This window comes from Schistocerca cancellata, chromosome 2, assembly GCF_023864275.1.
Source record: "Schistocerca cancellata isolate TAMUIC-IGC-003103 chromosome 2, iqSchCanc2.1, whole genome shotgun sequence".
Lineage (NCBI taxonomy): Eukaryota > Metazoa > Arthropoda > Insecta > Orthoptera > Acrididae > Schistocerca > Schistocerca cancellata.
The window spans coordinates 267,821,910-267,834,577 of NC_064627.1; the positions used below are offsets into that span (position 1 = coordinate 267,821,910).

The window sequence follows — 12,668 nt, forward strand, 5'->3', positions numbered from 1 at the left end:
TGTGAATGACAATTGTTTTATTTAAAAGTTTTAAAAGGTTTCACATAAAAATTCAGAGGCATTACTTTTCAGCACACCCTTTTATATAGAAACCTCATAATTTCTAATAGTACAAAATGCTGTAGAAAAGTAAAATTATACATTTAACAAAATGCAGAAACGTAGAATCCAGTGACTACAAGACCAGTGAGTCACAGCTGCAGCCAGTCAACTCTTACAAATACCTGGGTGTAGCAGCTTACAGGGATATAAAATAGAAGATCATATGGTCTTAATCATGAATGAGACAAGTGAAAGTTCATTGGTCAGGCTACAAAGAAGATTCCTTATAAAAACACACTTGCGGCTCGGGCAACATGAATCATCACAGGTTTGCTTGACTCACAGGAGTGTGTAAAGGAAACCTAGAAAAACAAGCCAGCAGATGCTCAAAGCAGGTGCCAGTTAGTCTGCAAAAGCCTACTTGAAAACTTTCAAGGATCAATAATATATGAGGAATGCAAGAATAATTTTATTTTATCCTTTATGAAATCCAAGAATATACTACACCACTACATATTCTTGCTCCTGTAAGGGCTGTGGAAAAAAGATTAGTTTAAGTAGAGGATGCAAAGTCATATTTAAGCAGTATTTATTCTCATGATCCACATGTGAATGGAGCAGGAAGAAATCATCTGTAGTGTACTTGACCACAGTTTGCAGAGTATGGTTGTAGATGTAGATGGAATGTCACTGTTTTACCGTGTAAATGAAGATAATGTTATCTTTATTTTAACACTAATAAATTGAGCAAATAATGCAGCAATGTATGGGTAGTAATCATAAAGTTATAATTATCACCTCAAAAAAATCAGTCTGTGATGAAACTTAGTGATGGTGTCAGTCCTCTTTGATATTTTTAGCTTTCAGTGGGACCCATTTTTCCCAACAGTGGATGACATGGTGGAGAACTTGGCTGTACAAGACTGGATTCTGGCTGATCAAGAAAGTTCCACCTCCAAAAGCACCTCATCGTCGTATTGGAAATACCTGCAATGCAATGCTTTCTTCATCCAAAGAAAGAGGAAGACTGAGGGAGGGAGAAAGGTTGGCCACGGAAATATGACTCAATATGACTCATTCCTGTACAGGATGTGTTGGGGCACTGTCGTAGCGCATCAGCACTTGCTTGCACTGTTCCCACGACCCTTTGTGTTGGTCAGAAAACACAACCTTATAACGTGATTTCAGTAGTATTTTCATGTGATTGCTACTCCCGTATGAGCACTAACGTTAGCATCACAGTGTGGCAGTCTCAAAAACACTCAGTATCGTCTTGCTGAAAGAAGGTTGGGTCTCTGTTTCAGCAGTTGCAAATCCACAAAGTTTCCTTGCTTGGTTTGTTGTTTTGCCATGAGGTCATAATAATGAACCGAACACTTGTCTATGGAGATTCGGCATCTGAAGCTGCCACCTGGAAAAGCCTAACTCAGCTACTAGATCTCCACTACTGCCTCAGTTCAGCAAGTTTGCTGGAATCCTGCTGGTGGAGATTATTGTCATGTTCGGAATGTTGTGAAAGATGTTGTACACTGAATCATGACAGGATTTCACTTTTTCCACTGTTGCATCAATCATGATACTCTGGTCTTTCAGAAACAGGGACTCCACTTTTCATTCAACTCCTGGTTCTTCATAGGTGTTCTGTCATGTTATATATCCTCTTTCAGACTTGTTTGATCACACTGGAAGCATCTGCACATCACAGCCACTGTGTCATGTGATGGTGAGTTGCTGCACACTTCCACCAACTCAGCATGGGTAGTTGCAGCATTATTCCTCATCAGAAACAGATTACAGCACGTTATTCCAATTTATCATAGAGCTGTGCCATTTTGTTTTGGTTCGTGTAGTGGTATGCTGGGGTACTGTTGCGTGAGTACCGTATTTACTCGAATCTAAGCCGCACCTGAAAAATGAGACTCGAAATCAAGGAAAAAAAATTTTCCCGAATCTAAGCCGCACCTGAAATCTGAGACTCGAAATTCAAGGAAGAGAAAAGTTTTAGGCCGCACCTCCAAATCGAAACAAAGTTGGTCCATTGTAATATGAGACACAATTTAGGTCGAATGAATGACGATACAGTGACAGTAGTTTGCTTAGCAGTTAAGCTTTACCAGGTAGCCGTTGCTATGCGTCAGGCCCGTATTTATACGGATACCCTTCCTTTTTCACGTGCTTCGTCTGGTTTGAATCGATTGCTTATTTTTCTTTGATCGGATAAGTGCTGTTCTCTTTGTTATAGGTGTTTACGTCACTCTAAGCTGAAAATGCGTTGTTGTACTGTGTCATGCATTGTTTGTCGCATTCTGATAATGTGTGTTTACGACCTGTCGCCGATCGCGGCATCGCTTCTTTTGTGCGCGCTACCGCCGCTTACGATAAAAAAAAGAGAGGAATTGTCTCATTAGCGAAACAATGGCAAGAGACTGCTATTTGTTGTTACTTACACTGCTGCTGTCTTTGATAATGATCAACAAGAACCAAATAATAGACTGCGTATGATAGAAGATGTTCTGAACAAGAGTTAAGCTAAAATTTTTCGCCGTTTGAAAATCTTTGCAGACGCCTCTGTTGTACATTACATTCTGCACAGAAATTAGAGTCATCTTAGATTTAAAAATCTAGTCAATTGCCGTGCTTCATTTCTCACTGTATCACTATAAGGCATAAGAATAATACGAATATAAACATGACATGATATGTATATTCTTCCGCGTTTGCTGTTGTCTCACACTAGTTTCGTAGTTTATTAGGCAGACAGGATTTAAATGAGATAGCATCAAACATGAAAGAATACATGGCAAAATGTTTATATTCGTATTATTCTTATGGTGAAGAGAATACTGCATGTGATTCTCAATTCATAAAAGTTCCTATTAGCAACGATCTCTTCTCACACTTAGGAAAAAATTCAGAATGTAGAGTTGGCCATATTGACAAACATCCCAAACAGTCTTGCCAGTCGGATTTTCATAGTACATTGAAATGCTGCTACATTGAAGATGAACGATACGGAATTTGTATTTACTTCATTGGATAATGTATGAAAATGCAGTGGTCAAAACTCGGGGTGGAGAAAAAAGCTCGTCTTCCACTTTTTTTTAGATTTATTTACTGACTCAGACGTTTTGGCGCCAGTATTTATCTTTGTGCCTGCAAAGCATGCCTGTGTAGCGCTACATGTATTCGACAGCAGAAGTTAGTTGTGGCGGCACCTACCAACATTTTTCAGAACTTCCGCTTATTTTGCACTCGATTCTAAGCCGCAGGCGGTTTTTTGGATTACAAAAACCGGAAAAAAAGTGCGGCTTAGATTCGATATCTGCCAGGCCTGAAGATTTGTCCCTGAAAACAAATCGACAAATAATTATGTACCTATTTTAAGGTGATAACTTAAACTTTATGACTGACTGTGGCATTATAGTGCACAAAATCATAAACCTACACAAGATAGGAGAATAAGCCACTGATAATCTTATTCTTGCAAACAATTTTGTTTCATTACCCACAACATTCTGTATATTTCTGTCAAGATTCTCCAGATAACTGAAATAGGATGGAAAGTGAGTCCCATAACCACATCTTCTGCTCGATTTTACTTTTGTGCATAAATTTATAGAATCCTGATCTGTACTGCTGCTGTCTGCATCTTCCTATCCTCTAATTGCTCTTTCAGTGCTAAAAATTCTGGTTACATTTTCATGATAAATTTCTCTTTAACCCCCTACTATTTGTACAGTTGTTATCAAAAGCCAAAGAAACTGCATCAGGAATGTTACCACTGGTAGCAGAAGAAGTAACACAGTGATGGGAATGTAGCACCATCACTATTTTGTGGATGCTATTGTGAAAAATTGCAGCTCAGTCAGAGCAGTTGAAGTAGCCACAAGTAGTTGGCAGGAACAAAGGCACTGACATGCCTATTGCAGCAACAGGGCTCTGTGTGCATAGCAAGGTGAGCCAGGCCAAACACTGCAATCTTGATCATGCAGTGGAAAGATGGGGCTTCTACAGGACAGGCTGGTCTGTTTCTACACCATCAAGCCTCGGATTTGTTGTTCTGTATGTGGCTGGCAGCAGTACAATGTCACAACAAATGATCTTCCAATTGGTATAAATACACTTCAATTGTAGCAGAGGTGCTGCACTCTGGTAGCACCTACTATGATGAGAGATTACACTGGGTCAGAAGGCAGCTGCACAATTTTGGGCCTCTGCCACTGCAGTAACATCTGCTGACACTAAGTTCTCCTCCCAGAACTTAGCACTTTCTACTGATGAGTCGCCTCCAGGCTCGGGCTCTCCAGCAGCAGCCAGAGGGGCGGAAGATGTGACTGGCAGTACAGCTGCTTACCCTCCTAAGCTGGTGTGGGGATTCTGGCACCACGCCTCTGTGTCCGCAGGGGCAAGTTAAAACCCCTTGCAAGAATTCCAGCTGACTTCCGCACTGCTGAAACCTACTGAAAGCATTGCCAAGCCTAACTGGGGCACACAGAACTGAGCTGGTTTCTAGGCACCAGCATTCCGGGATACCAACATCACAGGCAGCCTCCTGGCTGACATCTGGGCTCAGGAGAATTTGTGGGTCATCTACACTAGGTGCTAAAGGGAACATGGCTGCTGCATAGTAGCACTAAAAGTGTAGGAACAATAACATATTTGACTTTGTGATACTATTTTCACAAGCTATCAAAGAGCAGCACCCTTGCCATGACTAACCACAACCCCAACCTGCACAGTAGCGGCCATCAAATGCCAGCCATTACAGGAATTAAGTCTTTGGACTGGGACCAAACCTTGACAGATCTTAAATATTTTGTGTGCTGACCATGTACTTAGTGTGAAATTTATTATTTAACAGTCTGATAAAGGCCATAATGGTGGTAGTTTTATCACATGATGTGATTTTAACTGGTTCTACATTTAACTGTTTTATGCCATCCGTTGACCAGAGAAATTTTACAATTTTAAAAGGACTTAAAAGTATGCACTTCCTCATCAACAGAGTAGTGATTGTTTTGTCAAAATATTTCTCAGAGGTTTGCAAGTTTTTTCATGTCAAAATTTCCCTGATATAATTTTTGCTGCATGTGAAAATAAGCTTAACTAACTAGGTTTCATGTCCTTACACGATTTGAAGTTGTAAAGTCAGTTATTAGCAATTATACCATGTTCAGCTAGGATTGAAATAAAGATGTAGATGAAACTGGTGATTTAGTTGTTACTCAAGAAATCATTTTTATAACATGTTATATCATGTTTTATTATAACTTTATTTACACTGAGAATATTCATTCTAGATATTATATACAATCTGCAAATATTTTATCATTCAGAACTGTTAAACTGGGTCTAAAATCAATATAGAATAATACACATCAGGGTAAATGTAGCTGTGAAAATAACATTTTTTTTTATATTGATGTATATTATGTAAGCTATATGTCCTTGCTGTGGAAATTTCTCATTATCATTGTCTGTCCTCACTCTGTCCACGTCATGTAACTGAGTGATAACCTCAGGTGACCAAGAAATCTTTGCAGGAACTCATTCTGAACGTCTGGAAATATACATGAGTAGAATTTAATACCAATAACATATCACGTTTCAAAACAGATCTCACAATGTGGCCATTGACTTCCTTTGAACCTTTTTAATCATTCATATTGCCTGTAATAGGTGCAAGTGATATGGAATCAAAAAAGTATCACTGTGTTAATTTGAAGCATGATCTTACAATAAAGTTGGCTAAATACTGCTTTGCATTGAAACTGAAATTTGTAAAAAGGAACTGAAGTCTGAATGTTCAGTGCTGATGCAAAAAAACATATTCCAAAGTGGGTGTGTATATTAAAAAATTAAAAACATATCTTTGTTTTGGTGCAAATGATGAACTGACAGATACCTTGTAAATTTCCATGCACCTGTTACGCACCATTGGACTCTCAGTCATGCCATGGAAAACGGATTGGAGGTCCAAGACCTACAGAAAATAAAGTAGACTCTCAGGGTTGGTGAGTATGCCAGGGTAGTCATCATCCAACAAAAACCATTACAAGAATTCATTGCACTTCCTGAACTTTTCTTATCAATGGTAAGCAATGAAAACCTCAAAACTCCATTGTTAAATTTTGCAGGTGAAGCAAAACTGGCTTCTTTAAAGTAATATAAAGTGACACAGAAAGTTGCTACATGTGTAACTGTATAGCAGAAGCTTAGTTACTGACAGATTAGAGAAATACATACACTTTCAGAGCTCTGTGATTATGGAGTTACTGGAACTGTGAATTTTCAGACAGATGATGTTACAAGATTTTCGTTGCCTACCATCGTTACACAGTTTCACTATTGACTGTTTCTATAGAATAATCTCAGTGACTGAAAATTGCTTGAGTCTTTCAGAATCCCCTCAGATTTTCCTGACTTTTCCAGTAAATTAAAATTCCCCTGAGGATTTTTGGTTTTCCCCATTTTCCAGTCAACTCGCCATCCTGGTCAACCAAACCTTAGTTTTGCTTTCACATCTGTTTTTGATGTAGTGAACACATTTTTTTGTATCTTCTTTAAGTTATTAACAAAAGACACAACATTTTAGTGTAATTGTAGAACTAGTGCATGGCGATAAAAATAAACCATAAAATAAATATTCGTCTAAACCATTCTCTCTCTCTCTCTCTCTCTCTCTCTCTCTCTCTCTCTCTCTCTGTGTGTGTGTGTGTGTGTGTGTGTGCCAATTTATTGGCAAAAGCTTCTATATGGAAATATGGAAAAGAAATATTATGTGATATTATTCCATAATATTATTTGAACTTTGACAAGATTTGTAGCCTATCTCTTGATTAAGTGCTCAGGACTTACCCTTCTCTTCCTCTGTTGAACTGAATGGTGCAGAAGATTGTGGCATATACGTGATTGTACAATGTTGCTTTATTACTAGCTTTTATTCAGCAATGGAATAATTTTGCAACCCAGTTTAAAATCGATTCCATTTCAAAACTGAAGGTAACAGTGAAAGTGAATGAATAAGCAAATTCAGTCTAAATTCTTAAAAGATGTACACCATATTTTTGAGATAAATTTCTCACGTTAAAGGTGCGTGTGCACCTGTGAGCCTTGCAGCTAGTCACCATGTGGCTGTGCTTGGCCCACATGCAAGTAGAGGCACTTGTCTCCCTGTCTGGTATGAGGAGACTTCTACGCCCCCATGTGCAGAGGCATGTGCCACTTTGCACCAGTGCATGCACCTCCTCGCCTCTTCGTGCAATGGCTGCACACGCCTACTGCTCACAAGAAGTCACACAGGTGTAGATGTACCTTAAGTCCCCTTTACCTTCTCATGAAGTCTCTTCAATAAGCGGCAAGTGTAAGTCTGATAAAATAACATTAAGGAAATGGGTAATATCAAAACTAATGGTAAACATTGCTGTGCATGAAGGAAACTAAGTCATATTACACATGTATATTTTTATTGAATATATACACTCTTTTCAAATGATATATTATCAAAATAATAAATAAAAATGTTAAGTGATCAACAGCTATCACATCCAGTCTTCATTGGCATTGCAACAGAACATGTTGCTACTTAAGAGAGAGCTTGTGTATGTACCACATTTGAACATGGTCCAAGTAGTGTGGCAGCATAAAGATCTGTTTTTAAAATACAATGTTCAGTCTCATAGGAACATTATGAACCATTTGTGCATAATTGTAACACTCAGTTTTCAAATATTGCACTGCACATTTCATTGTTCTTTCTGTTAAGAGCAAATGTCCTCCCTGATACAGGAATAACCTTGTATTTTGACTTGCGTAGCCTGTGTTTGCTACCAGGAATACGTTCGACTTTGAAGACATTGTGTCTGAAACAAAGGAAAAGTTAATTTCTTTTTTAAAGTCACCAGTGACTAAACATTGTGAAATATTTTGTATTAAGCACAGACTTACAACTTCCAATTGACGCTATGTGACCTTAAAGATTTCCATTTATCTTCAAAGACAAATAAGCACAATGTGATTATTACCCATCAGCATATATTTTAGTACAATGTTGTGACATCATTAAGAAAATGCAATTCAGTAAATAGTAATATATTTGTTGTATTTCAAGAACATCACAAATCTACTTGAAAGTTACTTTTCAAAAATTTAATTCCTTACTTTCAATTAGGGGTTTGGCATGGAAAGAATTACTGAAGTGAAAATCTTACCTCACACTTGAGTCTGGCTGTTTTAACTGAAGACAGAGTGCAATGTTATTAGAAAAGTCAATATCTGAAACTAGATTTAGGCTTGATTCTGTAGATATTGTGAAATCTGCTTGGCTCCTAACAAATTCTGTGTCAACTTTCATTCTTCCTTGTAGCACAAGTGCAGCACTGCAATCAAGAGTAATAGTTAATTAAACAAAACAAAACAAAAATTATTCCGCAAAACAGACATCAGGTTATAGCAAAAAATTGAATACAGTGGCTAATATTTGTGAAAAACTTCCTCTATTGGTAACACAGAATTTATGGGGACACATTATGGCATGACGTTTGGTATACTTTTAACTCTAATTAACTGATGCAGTGATGCTCTAGAGCAGTGACAGCCAAGAATTCAGCACACTGACAGTGCTCCCGCTTGTGTGCCATAGCTCTCTCACCTGGCTAGCCACTTATCCCACTGACACACCACACTATCTGAGCATGAGGAATGGGAAGAGAAGGAATTTGTGACAGTGCCAAATTTAAATAGTAATACAGTCATACTGCATACAACTTGATTTCAGGTCTGAAAAATGTGCATCACAAACAAAACTAATTTTCATTATTATTTAAACATTGTTGGCATGCTCAAGACATAACAAAATTTTATCTGCACAAACTATCAGCATTTGGGCAGGCATAATATTTCATGTATGTTTGCATTCAAGTTGGCATGTAATTGTTACTTATTTAGTTTCATAATTGAAAATAGCCTTTCACACACATCTGTTGATGGAAGTATTTTCACATTTGCAACCTAAGGAGACTAAATTCTTCCTGGGGGGGGGAGGGGGAGGGGGACAACAGATAACTCCTGGACACTTTTAAAGTAAGTGAATTCATCTTTTAAAGGGAAATTACACTGCAGATCAATTGGTTCCACTTGCACATGCACAGGAGCACTTTCAACTGAAAGAGCAAATGGGCTTGAAAAGAGATGTACAACTGGCAATTTCCTCAAAATGTTTGAAAGCCACAATGAATTCTTCAAAACTCATGTTCTCTTTAACCGAAGTGAGCCTAGGGACATGGATGGTGTTTTTTGTCAGAATTTGTCCTTTCCTCAATGCAGTTTTCTTTTTAAATGTATCTCTATCAAATCAGAAATAAGTTGTTTCTCACCTCACAATGTCTTACTGTGCACAGTGTGCAGTCAAGTCAGCTTAAAATGTGAGGTCTGCAATTAATTCTGGATGTTCTAATTTTCATTCCTGCTCTCCTTTTCATAATTTCAACAATAGCAGGTTTTAAATCTAAAAATTATTCCAGGCATGCTTCTTGAGTTAGCCAATGTACACTGCATTAATATGACGATTATTTGGAAAGTAAGATCTGTTTCAGTCCAAAAAATCAAGAGTACAAGCCATTCTTTCCATTTTGTGTTTCTGAGTTTGCGGCGTGGGAACCTGACGTGTGCACAATTTGTGATTCTGCAACTTTTCAGAGACACTATTCTGCAGATTTGTTCTACCACATTTGGAAATTTCAATGCTAAAGTTGAAATTATGAATAACCAGTCTTCACAAATCTTTTCATCCACAACTTTGAGCAGATCTTCTGAGATCATTGATGGTTGGCCTGACTGCAGTTATCATGAACATTTTCCAATCTGTCTGTGACAGCTCTCACCTTCTTGCACGTCTTGTTGTCACTCATCACATTGGTGCCCTACATCTCTGTTATCCACCGACAAATTTCTGCTACTGCAAAGTTTCCTGCTGTCAAAAACTGAATGACTGATCATATTTCCCAACTGGTGGGCTGACTATTTGTTTAAACATCCTGAACTGACATTGTAAGCAGCACATCGTGACAATGTGAATGCACATGATGTCATTTCATGAGCAAGACATGCTGAGAGTCGGTCTGCTTGCACGTTTCAATGTTCACATGACATTTGATTAGCTATGGCGATTTGGAACTTACTTTCCGAATAACCCTCATATGTAAAGTTGCTATACTCTTCATTCAATTCCATCAAAAACTGTTGCAACTGACAGTGGAGTAATGCATGTGACTTCAAAAGATTTGCTCTGCATACCACCAATTTCCAGCACGTGCTGCATGCATGCAAATGTACCACAAAGTGCTTCATTACATACAAAACAATGAATTCCACCTATCAGCTGTTGTAGTTTGTTGCTCTTTCACCATTAACAAAATCTTTAAATTTTTTTGCACGTTGGTGTAATGTTGCCTATTATGAGATTGTATACCACATAACAGATATTGAGAATTTTTATCCTTCTCTCCTATCATTCCCATTCATTTTTAAAGGCTTGTGATGATAGGTCACCAGACGGCCTTTCTCGCACAAATAACCACAGGACTTGTGAACTTCTTTTGTATTAGGAACAAGCAGGGAGGGGTAAACACTGCTGACATACCAGTTTTGCTGAACTGAAGGAAGTCGTGCCAATCAAAAAATGCCATTCTGCAGAGCTCTATGAAATGTCATGCTGTGCCAAATACTTCTGAGACATATTGAGCAAAGTTAAGAAAGGTCAAACCTCAACCCACAAGTGGCCTGTAGATTGTGCTCACATGCAGTTTGGCATGCTGTGATCAACCTTGCTCTAGGATATGCCAAGAAAAGCTGGTAAAAGTTTCTGCTATATTCTTATCTGGAACCAGATAAGATCATGTGCATATTTTAAACATGAAAATGCAGAAACCTGTGAAATCTGGGTCATTCTCCCCAACACCAACAGCATCTCTGAATTACATTGCTGGGAACTGTTCATGCATTCTTTGAATCCATACACCTCTGGCCTCAATACCCTTCACTAGCACCTGCCCCACACCCAAACCCACTTCCACCCTTGCCCTTCCTTGGTTCTATCACCTCTCCCAGTCTGCTCTTCCATGTCATCTTGCACTGCACGCAACTCCCCTGTCCATGGTCAGAAGGCACAACATAATCAGCCAGGAAAATATCACTGCATGTGTGTGTGTGTGTGTGTGTGTGTGTGTGTGTGTGTGTGTGTGTGTGTGTGTAATTTAATTTCCATTCCCACAACTGTAAAAAGATGAAAACAGATGTTACTTACTTCTTTTCCACCAAGGAATGAGCATTTCTGTTCCACAAACTGAGCTGAATCTGGCCAGATAGGTCAAATGATACTGCGCCAATTAGACTTAGTTCAGCCACAAATCCAGGTTGGAGTGGGAGGTACTGCAAGTGGTCGTGCAAAAGTGCTAGTGCCTGAAATTTTATGATAATCAAATGTTAACACAAAAAGGATAAATTCTTTTTGCTGTGTACATAACACAGGCCAACAATGGAAAAACATTAATGAAAGTGGTTTTTTACTGTGATTTTTAATGTAGTGAACCCAAATATGATAAAATAACTGTATGATCCACCAATCTATTTTACTAGTAACTCCAAATATTTAAAAAATGCAATTTTAGCAGTTTTAAACATATTGCATTTTTAATGCAATTTCAGTTAGTAAGAATCTTGGATCTTTCCTATATATGGTGGTGTGCAAGCCTTAACAATACACATAGCTGTCTGTACCTTAGATGCAACCACAGTGGGGGGATATCTGTGGAGAGGAGAGAGAAGCATGTAGTTCCTAAAAAGGGCAAAGCAGCCTTTTCAGTAGTAGCAGGGCAACACAATCTGGATTACTGGTCTGGCCTAGTAACGTTAGCCAATATGGCACTGCTGTTCTGGTATTGCAAACAGCTGAAAGCTTGGGGAAACTACAGCTGTTATATTTCCCCACGGGCATGCAGCTCTTCTGTATGTTTACATAATGATGGCATTCTCTTGGGTAATGTATTCCAGAAGTAAAATAGTCTCCCCATTTGGATCTCAAGAGGGGGACAACTCAGGAGGAAACAAAACTGGCATTCTGTGGGTCAGAGTGTGAAATGTTAGATCCCTTAATTGGTTAGGTGAATTAGAGAATTTAAAAAGAGAAACAGATGACTGAATTTAGATATGGTGAGAATTAATGAAGTGTAGGGTCAAGAAGAACAGGACCTAATCAGGTGAGGACAGAGTGATAAAAAGAAATTCAATAATGGTAACTCAGGAGTGAGTCTGATAATAGGAGACTGGAATTCTAGGAGAATGTGAACTGGGGTAAAGGAATTAGAGAAGAACACACATAGTAGAATTTTACACAGAGTATAAATCAATCACTGCTAACACTTGTTTTAAGAATCATATACAGTATGTAGGTTGTATATGTGAAAGAGACCTGGAGGTACTGGAAGGTTTCAAATCAATTTATAATAGTAAGGCAGATTTCAAAAACAGATTTTTAACTTTAAGACATTTCCAAGGGCAGATGTGGACTATGACTATAATTTATTGGTTATGAACTGTAGATTAAAACTAAATAAATTGTAAAAAGGTAG

At 38.2% G+C, this 12,668-nt stretch overlaps 1 protein-coding gene across 4 annotated transcripts in view; it reads right to left on the reverse strand.

Annotated features, from left to right (window-relative positions):
• Positions 1–7,489: 7,489 nt before the first annotated feature.
• Positions 7,490–12,668, reverse strand: part of LOC126161609 (microsomal triacylglycerol transfer protein) — a 209,470-nt gene continuing 204,291 nt past the window's right edge. For all 4 annotated transcript variants that reach the window (XM_049917563.1, XM_049917562.1, XM_049917560.1 and 1 more), the window contains 3 exons: positions 11,345–11,499; positions 8,253–8,420; positions 7,490–7,904 (listed from right to left, as the gene is read on the reverse strand). In XM_049917563.1, coding sequence (XP_049773520.1) covers positions 7,760–7,904; positions 8,253–8,420; positions 11,345–11,499 — 468 coding nt within the window. In that variant the 3' untranslated portion in view covers positions 7,490–7,759. The remainder of the gene's footprint in view (positions 7,905–8,252; positions 8,421–11,344; positions 11,500–12,668) is intronic.